At 45.1% G+C, this 23,001-nt stretch overlaps 1 protein-coding gene across 5 annotated transcripts; it reads right to left on the reverse strand.

The window, feature by feature from the left end:
* Nucleotides 1-353: 353 nt before the first annotated feature.
* TRM9 (RNA-binding (RRM/RBD/RNP motifs) family protein) lies at nucleotides 354-22,622 on the reverse strand. 5 transcript variants are annotated; one of them, XM_087396407.1, is made up of 7 exons: nucleotides 22,227-22,622; nucleotides 22,026-22,121; nucleotides 21,849-21,935; nucleotides 21,551-21,682; nucleotides 21,066-21,361; nucleotides 808-873; nucleotides 354-674 (listed from the first exon to the last, which is right to left on the reverse strand). In XM_087396407.1, the coding sequence occupies exons 1-7, from the start codon at nucleotides 22,512-22,514 to the stop codon at nucleotides 626-628; spliced, it is 1,014 nt and encodes a 337-aa protein (XP_087252533.1). In that variant the 5' UTR covers nucleotides 22,515-22,622; the 3' UTR covers nucleotides 354-625. The 5 variants fall into 5 exon arrangements, 4 of the variants coding, with proteins under 4 accessions (XP_087252533.1, XP_087252532.1, XP_087252530.1 ...); XM_087396406.1 differs by having other exon boundaries at nucleotides 354-700; XM_087396404.1 differs by having other exon boundaries at nucleotides 20,981-21,361.
* Nucleotides 22,623-23,001: the final 379 nt, after the last annotated feature.

Raw genomic sequence — 23,001 nt, forward strand, 5'->3', positions numbered from 1 at the left:
CGGTGTTTAAGGTAAGTCACTCTGGTGTTTAAAAAAATCGCTAATATCAATTGAAACAATATGATTGCAACAGTTCTGAAGCTGAAGGTATGGCTAGGAAATATTGATCTTTCAGATCCAACTAGTATGGTGTTCTTTTACAAGCAAATTCTACATTAATGTATGGGGTTTAAGATTACCCAACGTGCTAGTGGAAACAATGTGGCAGTTTAGCCTATTATAAGATGTCTGGCCACTGGCCAATGAGCTCTTGACGCCAACGCATGTTTCTTGTGGGAAAACATCACAAAAAAATTTTAACCATGATATCTTTTCTGACTTCAGAGCAACTTTTCTAAAAGCCAAGGAGGAGATGCAGAAACAAGTTACTTATGTATAGGACACAGGAGCTTGAAGTGATCATCACCATAGTATGGGCTTTCACTAAGGAGATATATGATAACCGTTGTAAGTGTAAACCCCCTTGGCGCATGCTGGCATCCAATTCTTGCAGGAGTTTCAAAGCTTCTGACTTATTCAAAAGACCTGTTTCCTATGTTCAATGACCTCTATGGCATCTTCTCAGGCAATGAAAATTTGTCTCAGAAGTCATTCTTCAATCTTAGAGATCCTCGACACAATCTAGCTAAGGGCACAATGGTAAGGCTTGTTGAGAATCACAGAAGCCTTCAAATCTGCATCCACAATGGCCATGACGAACCTGAAACCACAAGAATAGGAAACAAACAATTCACAATTAACTATGGCATTCCACGCTGAAACTCATACAGCAGCCAGCCTAAGCACAAAATCAAAATGGGTCTACACCTTTCGAAACGTAAAAGACACTCGTCGCCAGTTCCTTTGAATCTTCTTTCCACAAACAAAGTCAATCTGCATGACACTAGACCAGGTCAAGTTTCAATGTAAAAGGCAACCACCAAACACAGTAGACTACTGTTGACAACAAGATCCATAGAAAAGTTGAATCTCGTGTTGATGAAAAGATGAGAGGAAAACATCCTAAGAAAATTGAAAACACTACGATTTGATTCTATTAGACCAACAGCTTTGTACACCTACAGATCACCAAACACCTTCAGCATGAAAGGGAAGAGATTCTACACAAGGATGAGTAGGCAGGTTCCTGGGTTCAGCTAGACAACTAAAAAAGGAAAACTTTAAAAAAATAAATGAATTACATACTCGTATATATGTAGATGAATAGGTTTCCAACATTCCTACTCCAATTTCCTTCAATAATTTTATTGCCTTTGAAAGTGGCAAGGTTATCAACAAGAACCACCTCTTTGAGACTACTGTTTGTTATAAGATTATATCACATAACTTATTACCAAATATATTTCATAATATATATTACCAAATTATATGGCTATGTGATTATATCACATGAATTATTACCTAATATATGGAAACTTTGTGGGGAGAAGATAGACGATATGGACTGCCCATAGTTTACATTGACCACTTGTAAAAGGTGGTGCCCAAGGTCTTCACTGCCCATAGTTTACATTGACCACTTGTAAAAGGTGGTGCCCAAGGTCTTCACGTTGATAAGAATGGCACAAGTCCTACCCTTCGAATTGGCATACTGCAGTCATAGTTAATTTCCAATGCAGTGTTAAGATACTTGATAACGGGTGTACGGAAACAGAAGTGGAGGTTGCTTGCTACAGCAAAGACTCCCCCAATGGAAGATTGTAAAAGCATATGCCCAGAAACCACAGAGTACACCTTAATGTGTACCAAGTGCATAGAGAGATGCAGACAGTTATCGAACTATGCTCATGACAGTAGAAACAGTCAATATATATTGTCCAAAAGATGGGCAAACCCTAGTACAAAGGTGTGCACAGTGTGCCACCATCTAGCAGCAAAGTGCTGCCTAGATCTGGACCCTCGTCACTACGAAACTGTCCACCTACCTCCTTGTGGCACCTTCAAAACACTGTAAGCCTGCATCTCTCCTAGAGCTTCAGTGGGCTGTGTAGTGATGCCCTACAAACACAGCTTGCTGCTCTGATGGACAGCCAATGGTGAGGCACTGTTTGCTCCTTTGATCCTTAACCTCCTTGCTGCTTCCATCTGCAGTCAATGGTGAGGCACAAGTCTCCATGATTCCTGGCCTCCTTGCTGCCCAAAGAGACAGCCTGTTGTGAGGCTCTATTGTGCGTGTCCCATGACATCCTTGCTCCTGTGTGTGCAGCCCAGACTGAGGCACCATGCTGAGTGTCCCACAACCTCCTTGCTGCTGTGTGTGCAGCCCAGACTGAGGCTCCAGAAGCTCCGACTGAATAAGAACTGCCCAAATGGGGCCCTTTATATAGGGGCTGGATACCCCCAAAGTCAACAGACCTCGTCTGTGAACTGTTGCCCAACCAGCCTGCAGACTGGCACGACCAGTTTGCAGATGGCCCTATCTTCTGCGCCTTGCTGTCCCGCCAGAGAGTCTGCACCAATTTCTGGCTCTGCCCTGACCCGCAAATTTGCTCCGACCTGCATCTGTCTGCTGTGCCCCAGCCATCTGACAGCTTATTTTGGTTGCCCTTGCAGGGCCTTCTCTGCTGCAGACTGCTACTGTATCTAACGCAGTCCTGTCCCATCCCCAAGGCTTCCATACAGCCTTTGCTGTCCAACCTTCCCCAACTGAGCGCACCATCTGGGGCTTGTTGGCAGCCTGTTCTTGCAGCTCATGTTGCTCACATGGTGACACCTCGCCAGCACTCCTGAAACCTCTGATCTGCAAGCAAACACAAGAACACACCGAACGCGAGGAATCTAAGCAGGCTGCTCACCACCCAACCATGACATCTACTGGATGCGATCCCAAATCAGGAGATGTCCCCTCCGAGCCATGACTTGAGCTACTGGCACGAACTCCCAACTAGATCCTAACCAGCCTGGCGTCCCATACCACCAGGTGGCGCCTAGAGGCCTGGGATCTGCTACTGGGCTAGAGGCCTGGGATCTGCTACTGGGCCTTGGGCTACATTAAGATGCAGGCACGCATCCACGACAGACCTAGCACCTGGGAACGAGACTTGCTCCCATCGGTTCTCTGAGAACTGAACCTCTGGGCCCCTTATATAGACTTAGGGCCAATGCGCCAAAAATAGCGAAGACCTCTAACTGGTTCGTACCCTTCCCACTCAACTCGAGAATCAAGCCTGCCTAACCCTAAGCCTCCCCAGGCTACCTGAGCTAGTCTTGTGTACCCCAGTACACGTCAGATACCAATCCGTGCACATGACATACTTCCCCTCCTCTAAAAACTCACTTCTGAGTTCGCTAAAAAACCCGAGAATGTCCTCTGGAGGTTCGGTAATGTTTCCCATGTTGCATCCTCCTCAACACGATCCTTCCACTTGATCTTGTATTCCGTGAAGTTCTATTAGGAGTCTGTCTTTCACGAAATTCAAGAATACTCTCAGGCTCATGTGGAATAAAAGTCAAATCTGTAACTTCTACTATTTCTTGAGGAGAAACAAGTTGATCATCCGCACCCAGTAACTCTTTCAGTCTACTGACATGAAACATTGAATGTACTTTAACATCAGGAAGCAATTCTAGTTTATATGCAACTGGTCCAATTCTTTTAATAATCTTGAGCGGACCAATCCTGGGAATAACTTTGGAACCAAACCAGTACTTAGGCTCTTGGATTCCTTGGGAATACGTAAATATACCATCGTTCCTTCAGAGAACTCTCTGGGTGAACAATGTCTATTGGCATAAAATCTGTCCCGATCTTGGGCACTTCTTATAGACTCCTTGGCAAACTGCAACATTTCTTGCATGTCTTGCAAGAATGTCCTTGCAGCATTATTTTGAATTCCCTTGAACCCAACCATAACTAGTGACTTAGGTTGAAACCCGTACATAAGCATAAAAGAACTGTAACCAGTACTTGAATGCTTTACATTGTTATAAGAAAATTCTATCATGGGGAGATAATCTTCCTATGAAGACTGTCTCTTAGAAACATATGCCCGAAGCATATCTTCAACCAAATGGTTGACCTTCTCTGTACTGCCATCAGATTGTGCATGGTCTGAGAAACTAATACTTAGAGTAGTTTCCAACTTCTCAAAAACAAGTGTCCAAAAGTTACTTATAAACTTTGAGTCCCTGTCGCTGACTATGTCAGAAGGCAAATCATATAACTTAAACAATTGGTCCACAAACTCGTGAGCCAACTGAACAGCTAATACGATCGATCTAGTAGGTAAGAATCTAACCATTTTTGTCAGACGGTCGACTATGACCCAAATGGAGTCATGGCACTTGCGTGTTCTAGGCAAACCGGTAATGAAATCCATGGAAATACTTTCCCATTTATTACCCGGATTTGCAATGGCTGTAATAAACCCGCGCTTCTAAGGCATTCTACCTTAGTAACCTGACAAACCTGGCAACCTACCACATAGTTTTCAATAAATGCACGCATCTTAGGCCAATAAAAGGTGTTTCGCACTAGGAGCATCATGACACTCCCAGAGAATCTTGGATCAAAGATCCGAAACATCTGACACATATATCTTCCCATTCCGGAACAGCAAGCCGTTCCTAAACATCCACTGACCTCCCGCCACCTGTACCGTAGGTGGCACAATCCCTGAATTCTAGTTAACCATGGAGCTTCCATCTAGGAGCTTCTGCCAATAAGAACTGAAATGACTATCAGTTGCGCAAAACCCCCTCAAGGATTGAAATAGGTCCGAGGATATTTCCATAAATGACATTGCATTTACAAATTTGACTCGACTTAAGGCATCCGCTACACTATTCATGGAACCCGTACTTCAAAATCAAAATCTTGCATTAACTCTACCCATCTAGCCTGTCTACCCCTCAATTCAGACCCATGACACACATACTTTGAACCATACAAGTAGTGTCTCCAAACCTTTAGAGCATACACAACTGCATATAGTTCTTTTTCTAGTGTGAACCAACAATATTAGGTGTCGTCTAGCTTTTTACTCTCAAAAGCTACAGGTCTACCCTCTTGGAATAAAGCTGCCCCAATCGCAAAATCACTCGCATCGGCCTCTAAAACATAAGGCTGGGTAGGATCGAGTAATGCAAGAACATGAGCTTCCTTGATAGTTAGCTTCAAGGTTTCAAAAGCCTTGTTCAATGCATCATTTCAAGAGGTCGGCTGGGTAGACCTGCGTCCACGACCTTTCAATATGTTAGTCAAGGGTGCCGTGATCGAATAATCACACACAGACTTCCGAAGAAAAATCGTAAATCTTAGGAAAGAACAAAGTTGTTTCACTGTCTGAGAAATGAGCCATTTCAAAACCTTCTAGATACAATCTAGATCAATGCTAATACCTTCAAAAGAAATCTTGTGTCCTAAGTAAATGATCTCCTTCATAAAGGAGTCACATTTACTCATCTTGGCATAGAGCTTATGCTGTCTTAGAATAATTAAGACAATCCGGAGGTGTCCAATGTGATCCTCTAGCATTCGGCTATATACCAAGATGTCATCTAAGAACACGACAACGAATTCGCCCAAAAAATCTCGGAACAAATCGTTGATCATTTGCTGAAAGGTAGCAGGAGCATTGGTCAAACCAAAAGCTAATCGAAAAACTCATAGTGGCCATACCTAGTTCGAAATGCAGTTCTATCTATGTGTTTAGCATAGATACGGATTTGGTGATAACCCGTACGCAAATCAATCTTAGTGAAGTACTTCGCTCCAGCCAAACGGTCTATCAAATCATCAGAACGAGGAAGAGCGTATCGATTCTTAATTGTCACTTTATTCAATCGTTTATATAGCCCATATTCAGATAATCTTGTAGTTGTGAAGCTAACTCATCCTCCTCAAGCTAGCTCTTCCTATAAGGTGGAATACTAATAGATTGAGCCCTAGGTACTAAATCAATGAGATGATCTACTCCCCGTTATAGAGGTAAACCTTCCGACAGTTAAGCACGGAATACATCCATGAAATCATCCAACAACGTTCTCAATTCACGGTGTTCAAATACGCTTAATTCATTTTTGTTATTAACAGAGAACAAATGAAGAAAGCGAGCCAAAACACACTGATACACATCATAATGAGAAGTGTTTATTATATTCCGAAGCTACATCGCAGATAGAATAGGTTCCTAAGAAGAAGGAATATTATCACACTGAATACAAAATTGGGTGTCCTTATCCAAAAAAGAGAGTGTATGCTCTTTTCATCCAATCCGAATATCGTGGGTTTTAAACCACTCTATTCCGATAAACAAGTCCACATGTTCGACATAGCACGTAAGAGCAGCTATGTAGTCTTGAATCCGGATAGAAAGTGCATCGACCTTGCAATGCTTCCCCATTCCTATGCATCTTGAAGTTAAAGAAAGAAGGACGTTGCTTTATATGTGAGGAGCGGGGCCATACTCGGAATGATTGTCCTAAGCGTAAGAACCGGTTGCAAGCGTTGGGGCCAAAGCTCCATGCAGGATAAGGTCCCAAAGCTAAGGGAGCTAACCAAGTTTCAATGAGAGGTATTTGTGTAAATGTCATTACCTGCTCACTTTCTTGTAGTTGCACTTTTATTTGGCTCCCATGACCTTTTCCAAGCTTATGGAGAAGTAAGGGACCAAAGCGTTCACATTCTCTTTGACCTGGGCAGCTCTGACAATTTTGTTAATTACAAACTTGTGCATAGGATGGGACTGTCCACGATACCTAGCGATCACACCTACGAGGTGTAGCTTCTACTGCGGTGAGGACACAGAGAGTCAGGTGATTTTTTTGGACCAAGTCATGGGGAAACAAGGTTTTCATAAAGCACAGTCTTCGTCTGAGTTGAGTTCTTCTTGGAGGCATTGTCTATTGACTTCAACTCCCCAATACCAGTTGTCAACTGGAAGAACTTCCTCTTATTCTTCCCACTCGTGTCGGCAGTAGTGGTTCCCTTTGTGTTGGCCATAGTATTATCATGGATGCGTGCATAGTTCATGACCTCTTGCAAAGTGGTACACTTGTTCTTCTTAATCTGAAGCTTGTATAAGTCAGGCAAACCATCCACAAAGAAACCTAACAAGGTGACTGGATCCATCTTTGTAGCTCTGGTCTGCAAATCACAAAACCTCTGAAGATAGACCTCAAAAATCAAAATCAGCTTGGACATATCGAGGGCCTTGAGCTTGCCTATGATATCATAATCTTCCTCCCTCTTCAGGAACTCTTTCCTGAAGACCTCTTCGAATTCGATCCATGTTGCAGGCTTTGGTCAGAGTTCCTTCTACCGCAATAAAGCCTTCCTTGACATATATCCTTCTGCAAGCTGCATCTTCTTTTCGTCTAGGTAAGGGTGAAACTGGAAGTGTACCTACCACTTGTGCAACCAAGTGTCAACCACCTCCTTGGTTCGGGATTTCTGATCTCCGAGATAAGGATCTGGAGTGATATTTGAACCTAAAGGCTAACACTAAAGCCAAAGCATCCACCTGCGTGAGCGCTTGTACAGTGCTAGTCAAAAGCGAGAGTGAAGTCTGAATCCCTTGGAGTTGCTATGTCAACCCCGTTTGATTTGCATTACTTTTCATCGAGAGTAGTGGTGAATTCACTGAAGGCAACTTCGTAATCAGATTATCGTAGAGACTTTGGTCATCATCTACCCGATAATTCATATCTTGATCACCCATCGCAAGCCCGGGGTCTACGGAATCAGCCATAACTGAAATCTGAACTGATGAAGAAAGAAGACTAGAGAAGAGAAGCAACAGGTGGGCTCGGAGCTAGGAGACAGGAACGAAGTGAAAGCTGGCCAGATAGGAGGTGACGAAAGAAAGGAAAGGCTGGCCGATGAAAAAGGTAGGCTAGTACGAAGCTGACGTTCAGCCCGAATCTCTGAACCCAATTACTCCCGCTCTTGGCTGTGCCGTACAGACGTCTACAACAGGCCGTACAACGTAATAAGCTCCCGAACAAGATGGCGTGGAGAAGCTTGACTTGAAGCGTGCGCAGTCCACAGGCTTGGAGTAAGAGACGAAGTGGCGGAGTTATAAGGCGGGTAAGCAAGCTTTTAGAAAGCCCTGCTTTTCAAAAGCCCACCCTCCAAACTTGGAGAGGATGGTGCTTTTCTTAGCCTCCAGGCCCCCCCGAATAGCACCTGGCCCAGATCGCGATTTGGCTCCAACCTGGCTGTGCCGTACGGACGTCTGCAGCAGGCCGTACAACGTAACAGGCTCCGGAACAAGATGGCATGGAGAAGCTTGAAGCATGCGCACTCCACGAGCTTGGAGTAAGAGACGAAGTGGCCGAGTTATAAGGCGGGTAAGCATGCTTTTAGAAAGCCCACCCTCCAAACTTAGAGGGGATGGTGCTTTTCTTAGCCTCTAGGCCCCCCCGAATAGCACCCGGCCCATATCGCGATCAGGCTCCAGTCTGTTGTGCACCTCTTCGTGCTCCCCTTCTGCATGCCAACACATTCTCTTCGCAGCCAGCCGCACAGGATCTGTAGGGTCCGCCCAGCTCTACATTTCCCTAACGGCTCCCTTCGCACCTCTCAGGACCTCACTGCTCCCTCCTAGCTACACCTCTCTCTCTCTCTCTCTCTCTCTCTCTCTCTCTCTCTCAGCCCTTCGCATCTAGCAATGAATTCGCCCTTCTCTCACTCTCTCTCCTTCCTTCTTTCCCAATCCAAAACCACGACCCTTAACTGTGATCCCTAGAATCTTGCTGCTATGCTTAGCTCCTAGGCGCTCTGGACCACTACTACAGAGGGGTGACAAAAGTGATGCCTCCCATATCTGTGAGAGATGCCATCATATCAGTCCTTACAAAATGAGAGCTGTTCTCACATAAATCCCAAAGCACTGAGAGGACAACCCAGTTGTACTAAACAGAAAAGAATCCACTGGTCCGTAATAACACCTGTCAGAATGCCAGCAGCTTGTGGACGCAGCATTGCGAAGGGAGGAGGGGAGCGATTAAAAATTCTATCTCTTCTCCACTTTATATTTAGGCTCCCTAATCTTGCCACCACGTCTCTTTACAAGAGCACTTTTGTCATGAGGACGTGAAAAGTGATGTAAAGTATCTTCGTAACTCAACCTACGCTTAACCCGAGGTTTACCATGGGTAAGTGTTGTAATGGTTTGGCCGTAAGGGACTGGCTAGAGGAAGTGCATACTTCCTAGAAGTTCCTAAGGGCAAAGTCTAGGTGCACCACTAGATCCTAGGGGCAAGGCAAAGGCTTTAAAAGAGGGGTCTAAAAGTATGGGGGTTAGGACTTTAATGAAGGGACAAATGGCAAGGAGGAGGTGCCATTTGTCAAGCATGTGTATGCATGCCCTTCCCCCACCTTCCATCTCTCTCCCCTCACTCTCCCATAGGTGTTGGACGTTTTCAGTTGTTCTTGTGCAGTTTTTGAGCTGTTAGAGCTGTTTCAAGCCTGTTTTCAAACGATTTAAGCCGTTCTAACATTGTTTTGATTGTTCCAAGGCTAGTATGCACTTCTAGGAAGTACCGGAACTCATTTTTGAAGTTTCAGAAAATTTTCGTACGGACTGTACGGACGCCCGTACGGCTGTACGAAATCCGTACAGACATGTTCAGCTGACTCCAGCAAGTGCCCGGGGTTGTCTTTTGCTGTGCTGGACCTTTGTGCACATGTTTTTGGCTGCGTGGTGGCTTCTGGAGCTGTTTTGGAGCTGTTTTGGACCAGTGCAGGCTGCAGGAGGAACTTTCCCTGCTGCTTTTGGCACCTTCTCATAGGAGGACTCAGGCACACATCCCAAGGCAATCATTTCGGGGCAGATCTGTGAACCATCTTTCCTCTACAACTCTTTCTTGTTCACCCTCCGCTCTCTACCTTCATTTCTCTCTTCTCCTGATTGCTCGAAGACACCTGCACCCTGCGGGGAGTCTGGACAGAGGATAGGTGCAAGGAAGGAGCTCACCCCTCTGCCACAGACAGCGGGAGTTGGTTCCAGGTTCGGTTTTTCCTTGTTCTTTCTTGCTTTGCAACTTTTTGCAATGCATGCGCGTTGTGTGCAGTCCTTTCAGGACTCCAACAGGTTCTAGGAAGCACCCAAAGGCCAAGGTGATCCTGTGAAAGGCCTAAGGACAGTGTGGATGCATGTGATAGCCTTGAGGCTGCCTTGAGCTCAATTTGCCAGTGGTTTGGATGCCTGAATGCCTCTAAGTTGTGTCACATCAGAAGTGAATGCCTCAGTATGCCTTGCCAGTGGGAATTCTAGTGGTGCACTAGGATTAGATGCCTTGAAGACAAGTAGAGGATTTGCAGAGAGGAACAGTGCAAGGTTGAACCCTTGTTGTAAAGCATTTCCATTCAGAAGCATTAAATAAATACCGTAAGGGGCGCCAAGGCATTTGGGGCCAGTGGGTGCACTGTGTACTATTTTCATTGAGCAGGGGCATTCTAGCCTCACCTTTGTTGTTGTTGAAGCTTGTTTCTAAGTTGTGCTAAGTGATTTAAGTGACTGAAGCTTGCATTGTGGCTTGTTGGGGTAAAGGCACATTGCCAACCCTTCATTAAAGATAGGACACTCATAGGGTAAAACCTAATCCTAATAAAACTAAAGAGTTTGTGGTGTGGCTCATCACTTCACACCCGCACATTGGAGTCTTCTCTCTCTCTCACTCTCTCCCTCTTGCTCTCATTCCCCCATCAGGCCCTTCAATTGGTATCAGAGCCTACCTCTCCTACTCCACTCCCTACCCTAGCCTAACCACCCTCAACCTCTACCTAGAGCAGGTGACAGCGCCATACAGCGCCGTACGTCGTCCGTACATCCGTACGGACGAGCTTCGCGTCGAGCAGCCAGGGCGGCGGCGCATTGCGCAGGTCAGGGCGGCGCAGCAGATCTGCGCAGGGCGGCAGCGCGTCGAGCAGCCAGGGCGGCGACGCATTGCGCAGGTCAGGGCGGCCCAGCAGCGCGCCACTTAGCAAGGGAGCAGCACATCGGTGCATCGCACGGGAGCTGCCGCAGGCCTCCTTCGCGCGCCGTACATCTGTACGGCCGTACAACCGTACGGTGGCCGTACGTCCGTACATCCGTACGGACGGCCCTGTGCCGTACAGTACAGATTACCGTACTGTACGCTGACAGGTCTTTCAGCAGGGAGGTATTGTTTTGTTTTGGGATCTGTGTCAGAGGCAACTTCTCTCCTTGGATCTGGCTTTTGCACAAGTACAGCAAGTACGAAAGTACAAAAGGTACATTTTTTGTTTGGGGAAGAAAGAGAGGTGAAAGAGCACTCTGCTCTTCATTCCTCTTGATTAAGGATCATTTTTCAGTTCACAGAACTGTGTTTTCTTGAAAGTACAGCAAGTACCTTCATTTACCTCGTGCTTGAGGAAAGGAGAACCACAGTGTGTGGTTGATTGCACAGTTATTTTGTTCTGGGAAGGTAATGCCTTGATTTTGCAAGAGGACATATGCTTTTACTGGGTTTGAATCTCAATTTACAGGTGAGCAGATCATAGGGCTTTTGCCCGGCAGGTGATGCATTGTATGCCTTGAGGCAGTGTGGTGCCAGAGAGCACACATTTGTCTTGATTTCCGCAGTGTCGAGGTGACATTTTCTTGCAGGTCACATTTCTTGTGCAACACTCAGAGAACCTCAGTTGAGCCACGCTTGGCCAGGGCGCATCGAGTTTACTCGGTCCCTAACTGTCCATCGTTGACAGTGCTCAAAAGGTTCCTCATTGAGTGTTTGTACGTTGGGATCTGTGTATGTCATTTCTACACAGGGCAGTATATGCATTACACTGGTGGATGATTTTGTCAGAGAGATTTTCATATTGCATGCTACCTCAGTGTTGAGGTGTTCTCCACTTGATTCAGGTGTCAGATCAAGGGGCTTTTGCCCAGACTTTGTTTGATAGCACTTGGGTTACTAACAGAGATCTTCAGATGCATTTTCTCCCCTTGGTATAAGGGTGATTGCTTGGGATTTATCCCATTTTCTGTTGCAGGTTTTGTGACAGGCTGAAGTGTCATTTTTTTTTTTTTGGGTGTTTGCCAAGTGGTTTATGCATATTAACTCAGTGCAATACCTCATCTGAGGTGGGAGAAGTGATCAGTACAGTCAGTACAGCAGTGTTTACAGCAGTGTTTGTGCTTTGTCAGATGATTATGCACTGTTAAGCACTTGTTGAGCAGCTGCAGCAGTCTGAAATTACTGTTTTTTATGCCTCTTTGAGCACGGTACAGTGTGTCAGAAGGTACAGTATTTGCAGGGTCATTTACTGTTTTGCTGCAGATTTTCCTGACAGAAAAAACAGCACCATTGAGAGTGCTTCTGGCTCTTGAATAGAGCAGGTTTTTTCTGAGAAATCAGAATTTTTATTCAGTCCTTTTTACTTCCAGGGAGTCAGGTACTTTCCTTATCTGATATGGCATCAGGGGGAAGTGATTCTTCAATTCTGAACATAAAGAAACTGGAAGGAGCACACAACTATGCATTATGGGCAGAACAGTGCTTGAATGTACTTCTGTTAAAGAAGATTGCTAAGCCCATAAGGGTGAAGGGTGTCAAGCCATCTGACATGGCAGCTGATGACTGGGAAGAGCTTGATTTGTCCGCAAGGGCAGCTATCATGCTCACTATTTCAGACACTCTTGTGTTCAATGTTCAGGCTGAAAAGACCTCTTATGGTCTATGGCAAAGCTTAGAAGAATTGTATGCCCAAAAGAGCTCAGCCAGTAAGGTTTATTGGCTGAAGAAGCTGGTTGATCTTCGCATGAAGGAAGGTACAGCTATGACCTCACACTTGAGTGAGTTCAATGCCATCTTTACACAGCTGATTGCACAGGGGTTGAACCTTGATGAGGAGTTCAAGGCTACCTTCTTGCTGTGTACCCTCCCTGAGAGTTGGGACACTTTCAAGACCACCCTGTCAAATTCGAATGTCACTCTTATTTATGCTGATGTAGAGAGCTCTCTCCTTATGGAGGAGATGAGCAGGAAGAATAATGCGGGCAGCAAGTCTTCAAATGCTTTGCAGGTACAGGATAGAGGCAGGACTCAGCAGAAGGGGAGATCTGCTAGTAAGTCCAAATCCCGCAGTCAGTCCCGTGGCAAAAAGGATATTGAATGCTTTTATTGTGGCAAGAAGGAACATGTGAAGTCTAAGTGCTTCAAGTTCATACGGGATCAGAAAGCCAAGAAGGCTGAAACAAAGGATGCAGCAAATGCAAGCAAAGGCAAAGGCAAGGCCAAGGCAGATGACTTGGATGCAGTGAATGTTGCAGCAGAGGACAGTGACAGTGACATACATGATGTTTTATGCTCTTCTGCTGTAATAGCACATGCTTTGGTTATTGATGGCCATGACATGCACACCTGGCTCTTGGATTCAGGTGCTTCTTTTCATGTTACTCCTCATAGGGAGTGGTTTACTTCCTACACAGGTACTCATGGAGTTGTTCATCTTGGCAACAACTATGCATGTCAGATTGCAGGGATTGGCAGTATACAGATAGTATTTCCTAATGGACGCATATTCATGCTTGATGGTGTCCGCCATGTGCTGCAAATCAAGAAAAATCTGATTAGCACTGGCTTATTGGATGACAGTGGTTACCACACCACATTTGGGGATTCCAAATGGGTGATTACTGATGGCCAGGCTGTAGTGGCTGAGGGTTTTAAGAGTGATACCTTGTACCCTCTTTATGTTTCCAGTGTGGGTAATCATGTTGTTGCCATAACCGAGCTGCCAAAGGTTTCATTGTGGCATAGCCGGTTGGGACACATGTCTGTTAAAGGAATGCAAGAACTGTCACGTTTGGGTTATCTGCCGTCTCTTTCTTTTTCAGATTTGCCTACTTGTGATCATTGTATATTTGGCAAGCATTCTGTGACTCCTCATAAGAGGAGAACTCCCCAAAATAGAGCACCACTTGATCTAGTGCACACTGATTTGTGTGAGATGCCACAGTTATCACTAGGGGGTGCAAAATATTTTATTACTTTCATTGATGATGCCACACGCAAAGTGTGGGTCTATTTCTTGAAGCATAAGGGCGATGCCTTAGATGCTTTCAAGAAGTTTGTCGCTCAGGTTGAGAATCGGACAGGTCGCAGGCTGAAATGCCTCAGATCCGATAATGGGGGTGAGTATGTGTCACATGCTTTTGTGCAGTTTTGCCAAGCTAAGGGCATCAAACAGGAACTCACAGCTCCTCATAATGCATCTCAAAATGGTGCAAGTGAGCGTATGAATCGAACTATTCAGGAGAAGGTTCGATGTATGTTGTCTTATGCTGCATTACCCCATGGCTTTTGGGCAGAAGCCGTACAAACAGCAGTTCACATTATTAACAGGTCGCCAAACAAGGCTTTGGAGTTGAAAGTGCCAAAGGAGGTGTGGTATGGCAAGCCACCTTCATATAAGCACTTACGTGTATTTGGCTGCGAGTGCTTTGCTCATGTACGCAAAGAACTGCGCACCAAACTGGATCCAAAGTCTATCAGATGCATCTTTATGGGTTATGGTGACGAAGGTGAAATGGGGTACAGGTTATGGGATCCCGTTAAACGGAAGATTATACGCAGCAATGATGTCATCTTTAAAGAGGATAGTGTACACAAGGAACCCGTGCAACCTGTGGAATACAGGAGGGTTATTTATGATGATGTTGGACAGCAAAGAATGCCCATTTATATGCAGCAGCAGGCTGCTGCAGATCACCCTGTTCAAGAGGGTATACAGGCTGAAAATCAGCCAGATAATTTTGCCAATGATGCACCACTGGATATGCCAGCAGATGGAGCTGTAGCACAGCCAGATATGGTGGTACAGCCACCCGTCATGCATGAAGAACAGGCTGGACAGCAGCCTAATCCGGAACATTTTGTTAGGAGCACCCGTGTACAACGGCCTCCTGCCAGGTTTGTTCCAGGAGCCAATACTGTGGCTGATTTTATCATGCTGATAGATTATGGTGAGCCTTCCAGCTTCAAGGAAGCTATGGGAAGAACAGAGAAAAAGAAGTGGGAGAAAGCCATGCAGTCAGAAATGGACTCCCTACTTCAGAATGATACATGGGACTTGGTACAGTTACCTGCAGGCAGAAAGGTTTTGCCATGCAAGTGGGTTTACAAAGTCAAAGTGGATTCAAAAGCTTTACCTCGGTATAAGGCCAGATTGGTTGCCAAGGAATTTAAGCAGGAGAAGGGCATTGACTTTGATGAGATCTTTTCACCTGTAGTCAAGATGACTACTTTGAGAGCAGTGTTAGCTCTTGTTGCTCATGACGACATGGATTTATGTCAGATGGATGTGAAGACAGCTTTTCTTCACGGAGATCTCCATGATGAGATCTATATGAGTCAGCCAGAGGGATATGCTGTTAAAGGGAAAGAGCAGCTTGTGTGTAAGCTCAAGAGGAGCTTGTATGGACTCAAGCAGGCGCCAAGAGAATGGTACAAGAAGTTTGATGCCTTCATGCAGTCCCAAGGGTATCATAGGTGTGAGACCGATCATTGCTTGTACACCAAACGGGCAAAGGATGGCAGTTTGATGCTACTCATTCTATATGTGGATGACATGCTTATTGCCAGTAAATCTCAGCATGAGATTAGTGCTTTAAAGAAACAACTGCATAAGTCTTTTGACATGAAAGACTTGGGTGATGCAAATCATATTCTTGGCATGAGGATTACTCGTGACAGGTCCGAGGGACTTTTGTTTCTGTCACAGAAAGAGTACATTGACAAAGTACTGCAGCGCTTTAAAATGGAGGGGGGGAAGTCTATTAGTACCCCGTTGCCTCCACATTTAAAACTCAGCAGTAAGGACAGCCCCAGATCAGATGATGATAAGGCTGAAATGGCCAAGGTTCCAAATGGCCAAGGTTCCGTATGCATCTGCAGTTGGATCTTTGATGTATGCCATGGTTGCCACTCGTCCGAATATTGCTTTTGCGGTGGGAGTCATCAGCAGGTATATGGCAAATCCAGGCAAGAGGCACTGGGAAGCAGTGAAAGGTGTCTTGAGGTATCTCAAGGGTACCAAAGACTTGTGCATATGCTATGGTAGGCAGGATGCATCGGTGCATGGTTTTACAGATTCAGACTATGCAGGGAATGCAGATAACCGGAAGTCTACTACCGGTTATATTTTCACATTTGCAGGAGGTGCTATATCATGGGTGTCTCGGTTGCAGAAATGCGTTGCACTGTCAACTACTGAAGCTGAATATGTTGCAGCCACTGAGGCTTGCAAGGAAGCAATATGGCTTACTCGGCTGGTGGGAGATTTGGGCATTACAGGAGATATGCCAGTTTTGCATTGTGATAGTCAGAGTGCTATCATGTTGGCAAAGAATCCGGTCTTTCATCAGAAGACCAAGCACATAGAAGTGAAATATCATTTCATCAGGGAGGTACTGGAAGACAAGCGACTTGAGCTTGTGAAAGTGCATACTGATGATAATCCTGCAGATTTGCTTACTAAGAGCTTGCCTACAGAGCGGTTTGCACATTGCCGCCACATCATGGGATTAGGATGAGACCATTCTTATTATATGGTCTTGTATACAGTAACTGTATATTGCTGTAATTTTTATTATATTCTCCCCTTTAGGCACATTGGCCTTTAGGTGGGAGGTTGTTGGGGTAAAGGCACATTGCCAACCCTTCATTAAAGATAGGACACCTATGACTGTCTTAAGACAGTCATAGGGTAAAACCTAATCCTAATAAAACTAAAGAGTTTGTGGTGTGGCTCATCACTTCACACCCGCACATTGGAATCTTCTCTCTCTCTCACTCTCTCCCTCTTGCTCTCATTCCCCCATCAGGCCCTTCATGGCTATTTATGAAGTTTATGACTGAGTAGAAGAAGATCACTGCCCTTTTATTTATCGAAGGCCGGTTTCACTTTTGGCCATGGAGTCTCCCCAAGTATATGGAGCCTCCCTTGCCAATGCCAACCTATATCAAAGAAAGTCTCGTCCTCCAGGGTATAGGGGTGGTCTGCTAAGGCAACCTCTGACTACTTTCCTTGGGACTTTCCAAATCCCTTGCTGTCCATCAGGAGACTATAGCTGAAATCCAGCCCTAGACTAGATGACCATCCCTGAAGTCCTGGCAGAATAAAAGTCCAAGTTTCTCTCTCCTTTCCCAAGTTGGCCCAGCATCAACCCAAAAGCATCTGAGCAGGCACACAAGCAGAGTTTATCTACAGCCAGGAGCTGTACTAGCAGCCCACCTTGGCCACACAGCTTCCCCTGCAACTATCCTTGGGGCTCCCTCAAGCCTGTGCACAATTGGCCAACAAACCACGATGGAAATAGACAAAAAATGACCTTTCCTGAAACCCACTGGCACACAGGAACAAAAAATCAGCCCACAGGCAACCCTGGAATCAAGTCGCTTAGCCTCCAACAAGCTAGGTGAAATCTTTCTGGCAGTTCTTGGCAACCCACAATAGATGGTGAATCCTCATGGCTACACCAGGTAGCCCCGCATCAGCAAACAAATCTTCTTGGCTGCATCCAACAGCCCTGCAATTGATTGCGAATCACCTTGGCCGCTCCCTGTCTGTAAAGAACTGCCCTGGCAGGTCTCTAACTGGAAAACGAAATTCCCTGGCAGGTCTTTGACTGAAAAATAAAATTCCTTGACAGGTCCCTGACCGAAAAAAGGAATTCCCTAGCAGCTTCTGAAAGCTCCTAGCAGCCCCTGGAACCCTGGAAATATGAAAACTAGCTAGGCGATTTGCAAGAACAGCCCCTGGTACCTCTTCTCAACTGGCGTTCTGACCTTCCTCCTGCTTTCTATGCTCCAGAAAAGTGTTCTAGACCAAAATTCGACTTTCTACTTGTCCCACAAGCCAACTTGCCAAACGTGGATTCTGGAACTATTTTTAGTAGTGGGATTTTTATCCCGTTCTTGCCCTTCAGTTCTTTGCCTTGGCCCAAGGAATTAATGCACTGGATTATCCCTTTTTACAATTTTAATCAATAAGAGGCCAAAGGTATTCACATGTCTAGAAATTCACGTCCCTGTGACAATTGGGGAATCTTGGGATGCTTGCACTGTTATACAACCCGAGGGGTTCTTCTCTTACTAGTACCAAGCATATTGTGCCTCGCTACCTGCATGACATTTATTTTTTGTCCATCATGCAAATTGCAATGCTTGCTAAGCTCGTGTTGCATCCTTGAGCTTTGAACTCTGAAATATGGAAGAAGCGTTGGGATTGGTTTCATAGGACACTCCACACGGTCACAAATATGTTGCATCCTCTATGGAGGAATGAGAGCCAAGCATTGTGTGAGGAGCTTGAGGATTGGACAAAGTACATTACCATATTGGTGGGGATGGTAATGTAAATCTTGTGAGGAAGCTTGAGGATTGGTGTCTCATGTTCCGCAATAGCATCTCCACGTTTGAAAAACCAACTACTTTGCTTCACGACACATAGTTACAGCCAGTTTCTTGGTATGACATTTCTACCCCAGAGTTGGTAGCGTTCTTATCTCTTTTTGGTAAAATGTTTTGTTGTTTCTATTGTACTCTTTGTGTGTGTCTTTCATTGAAGCAAGCAGAAGGGCTGCAGAAGGAGAGAATACCTGGTCAGGACAGCAGCAGGGTCTCGTATGGCAGGTGCAGGAGGTACAGCAGGAGGAGGTGCAAACAGCAGTCAGCTGATTGCTGACAGACCCAGGTCAGGTTGGACCTGATTTGGTATACCTGACCAAGTCGGCTGGTCTGTAGAGCTCGGCCAGTTCGGAGGAGGGGGCAGTTCCCCTATAAAAAGGGCCCCATTGCAAGTCATTCCACAAGTCCCACCTGCAGGTCACAATTCTGGGGACCTACACCAACAGTTAATTTGCTTGGTCTCAAACTCACAGTATGAGAAGATAAGACAGAGTTTCTTCTGGGAGGCCTGTGGAGAGATGTAGTCAAACATGTTGCTGAATGTTTTCCATGTCAGTTAAAATAAGTGGACAGCAAACTACGAGCTAGTTTGTTGCAGCCATTACCCATCCCAGAGGGCAAATGGACACACATAGCGATGGATTTCATCGTGGATTGCCTTCTAAAGATAGAGGATGGGACAGCATCTATGTAGTGGTGGATAAGATGATAAAACAAGCCCATTTCATACCCATGAAGATTGGTATTCAGCATCACAGGTTGCTTCACAGTTCATTGATCAGGTGCTTAAGCATCAAGGATTCCCTTTCAGTGATAGAGATGTAAAATCTATGGGTCATTTTTGACATGAATTATTTACCGCACTACTCTCACCTCTAGCACTGCATACCATCCTAAGACCGAAGGCCAGTTTGAAAGGGGAACAACTCATTGAGTCCTTTTTGCCATGACACCCAGAGGAAGTCCGAGATACCTAGAGCATACCTTGATGCAGACCTGCACACTGTAGGAGAGCATAAGGTGGTGCATCGGAGCGATCAACCGTGAGCAGCTACTGAAGCCTACACAGAGGCACATGGTAGAAGAGGGAGACTTTACCTGCGAGGCGCAGCAAACAGAGCCACCTTTTGCTACCATAACTTGGCAACTGTTTGCTGATACAGTTTATTGGCAGTTTTTGTAGGTGATATGGCATGCTCTTTGCTGAACATCTGAAGCCACTGAAGCTCAACAAGGAGCAGCACAGCAGATTGGGGGAAAGGTGTGTTCATTTGGGGGGGGGGGGGGGAGGGGGGAAGAGAGAGAGAGAGAGAGAGAGAGAGAGAGAGAGATTTTGGAGCAGCATATGTGCTCATCATGAGACACGGACACTGCAGCACATTGTGCGTCCTCACCTGAGGGTGATCTTATAGAAGTATAACCTACTTTTGGTTCAACATGACTGAGTTATTTCATTGTGCATATCCCTCTAGATGCACACATCTTCACGAGTGAATGCTAAAATTGGGTAAAGTGTGGAGTCAAATGAGAATTGACTCTACAATCCACCCACATGGAAGATTATGGTCAGTACAGACCTACTCCGAGAGCACTCAAGCTCACAAAGAAAATCCATTCCCTCATAGCGGCATGCTACAAGATGAGGAAGTGGAAGACAAGGAAGTAGAGAAAGAAGCACCACAAATTAGAGCGCCACTGCAAAATACACTTCTAGCAAGAAGATATAGACTTCTTTGACGGTATATGGGATTTTCAAGGAGTTTGGTACGTCAAGAGACGAACCTTGAATCAACATAGGGAGATCAAGGAGGCTGCAAGCTCAAGGTGACACACTTACTTAATCCCTACCCTCATAGACTTTCAGCAGCGAAAATTATTCACTCAAGAAAAAGAATTGTTCAAAATTTCTTTAGATATCAGACTCTCTTGTATAGAAGTAGAGGCTTGCTTGCATTGCAATATGCAAAGCAATATGGCTCAATAACATAGGTCTTTGTCAGAATGATCCAACCATCATAATTTGCGACAGCTATAAATATATGTTAGGATAATATACCAAGAGAAAGTAAGATATGTCAATGGTACTAGGTGAAATATTGTTCCGCGGGTAAAGTTCAAATTTGTGATTCCTTACATGATCTCCAGTCACATGGGAACACATGTAAAGTAGTTGCTACGACAAATCTTTATATAAGAAACTAGTATTGCAAAGATCAGCATCTTTTTCCAAGATTGCTAATCATCAAGACGCATTATACACAAGATAGCCTTCCTTTCAATTAAAAATTCAGGCAAGCCGCAAATCAGACTTTGGGAAATCCTGGTTAATTCACAAACTTAGCCTTATAAACTATGCAAAATACAACTGTCTAGACTCCACAAAGTATATTGACTGCGCTCTTCTTCACATTCCCACGCATCTCCACAACTTACAAGATTTAAGCAGACCACCTCATTAGGAAAGACAACCTCATTGGAACCCAAAAGACTTAAAGTAAAGACAACTAAGAGAGAAAGGGAGAGAAGAAGAGAAAGAAACAGAGAGCCACATGTGTGTGTGTGTGTGTGACTAATAAGGAATAGAGTTAGCATGCACAACCTTGTGGTGGGGAATATAATGGTGCCATCTATATCGTGCCTCATCTGCAAGCACCAAAAGTGACCTCTCCGGAAGAAAAATGGACCTGCATTGGACCAGGCTCCTTTGCTTCCTGTCATCCAAGGGTAACTCGTGCTGCTCATCTGAGGATAAGTCTCCAACCAAAAAACTGCTAGTCCTTGACCTCGAGTTTCCTTTCAGCTCCTTTTTGCACCCTTTTGGATATTGTCCTTCGTATACTGAAGTATCTAACTCTGCCTCATATCTCCGAAACTCCATAACGCAAGGTCCAGCTAAAGATAGAGACACGATAGCTCCTTCAAAGGCAGAGTGAGTGTCAATATGCGGAGACAACCCCACTCCAGCAGGATACTCATTTACCTGTTGATAATAAATGTAAAACGCTGCCTTTTTAAGTATTTATAGACATGCCACATCTATCACAGTTAAGGGTTGTCTAAACGGTGCAGTGAAAATCAGATACGATGCGACTAGAAACGTGCCCACTAGAAACCATTGCGGCGTATAAAACACATTACCCGCTTCAAATCATTGTGGCAAAAAACTCACTGTAAGTTGATCTAGTGGAAGAGAATTTTCTTCGGCCTCAGCTACTTGTGGAAGTGTGGAAATTTTTGCAACAACTGGATAAGTAAAATATGGCAGCCCACCGAGCCTTTTCTTGATATCTACATTTCTTATCTGCAAGAGTAATATATCAGCGTTTTCAACACCCATCTACTCTTAGGAAATCAAATACGTGCACTAAAGATTGGTGAAAAGAACAGCCGCGCTTTATTCACACAGTAACAAGACCATAGAGACATCTCTGAGCCTTGCAAAGTATACCACACTAGAAAAGTCTTACCTTGTACTGAAACTCGTACCCATAGTGCTGCACTCTTCTTTTTGAGAGCATCTGCCATGGCATCTGATCCACGGCTGCAAGAAGTTCCTAAACACGTCAAGTATACGTAAATGCTTGTTTCCTTACAACCTCTAAAGTTCTTAACCACCTAGCTTTTCTTCGGCTCGGCAAACCAACCTGTTCTTCTGCCTCGCTCACGAAATTTTCAAGCAAAAAAAGCCCCGGAATTCCTGTCTCGGATGCTGCCATACAGACAGGTGAGGATTCTTTAACCTGGAAAACCATCGATCCACTGGGAATGTTAGCTGATGAATGGATACGAGTTTTCTTCGTGACTACAAGTATTTGGTTCGTACTGGGCGTAATGGGAAAGGACACCTGGGTCGACAACTGGACCGTGGAGTATTGAATATGAAGAATACGGTTTCGAAGGGGACTACAGGGAAGCCCATCCAGTGCCAACCGGGCAGCCTGAGCGTGAGCAACATCATGGAAGGTGACGATCACACGGCAACCGCTGCTATCGGCTTCTTGCACGGTGGCGACAGGGCCAAAGCTGGCAAAGAATTGGTGAATAGTGGAGAGAGGAAGAGCCAGTGCAGGTCCACAATTGGCCACGAACAGATGAGCCGTGGGGGAGCTGTGACGCGGCTTCACAAACCCCATTCTTCCTCCCACCTTCCTTGGCGTCTTGGGGTTTTGTGGGAAATTGTATCTTTTCTTCACCTATTGCGAGCTTTTTTTGGCTTGGCAAAGCTAAAATAATTTCTAATCCATTTTCTGTGCCCTTCTATAATTTCCCCCTTCCCTCTTTCTCTCTTTTTATTTCAAGCCAAGGCCCTCCCCCCCTCTCTCTCTCCTCTCTTCTCCTTGGTGCACATCCAAGTCCTCTCTCTCTCTCTCTCTCTCTCTCTCTCTCTCTCTCTTCCAAGTTGCACATATGAGGCAAGCCTTATGAATGCTTTATGAGCATTCATCTTTTTCCCACGTTTGTATAGTTGTGTATAGTAACGAATGGTTGGACCAGTAGATGTAATTTGTTTCGTATTTTGCTCCCGTGTGGATGTTGTCAATCCATATGTGATCTATAGTTGTGCCATGTATCGTAGTGTTGGTCGTAATTAATTGTCGTATTCCATGTAATCGAAACATG

The sequence above is a fragment of the Dipteris shenzhenensis genome, chromosome 25 (assembly GCF_047967505.1).
Source record: "Dipteris shenzhenensis isolate YYH24624 ecotype China chromosome 25, Dip_SZ_1.0, whole genome shotgun sequence".
Lineage (NCBI taxonomy): Eukaryota > Viridiplantae > Streptophyta > Polypodiopsida > Gleicheniales > Dipteridaceae > Dipteris > Dipteris shenzhenensis.

What these genes read in the sequence shown, in the direction of transcription:
- TRM9 (XM_087396403.1), bottom strand. Translation starts at nt 22,514, where the DNA reads ATGGGGTTTGTGAAGCCGCGTCACAGCTCCCCCACGGCTCATCTGTTC. An exon ending in CGGTCCAGTTGTCGACCCAG is followed by an intron (nt 22,122 to 22,226) that starts GTGTCCTTTCCC and finishes ATGGTTTTCCAG; the next exon opens with GTTAAAGAATCCTCACCTGT. An exon ending in TGAGCGAGGCAGAAGAACAG is followed by an intron (nt 21,936 to 22,025) that starts GTTGGTTTGCCG and finishes TGACGTGTTTAG; the next exon opens with GAACTTCTTGCAGCCGTGGA.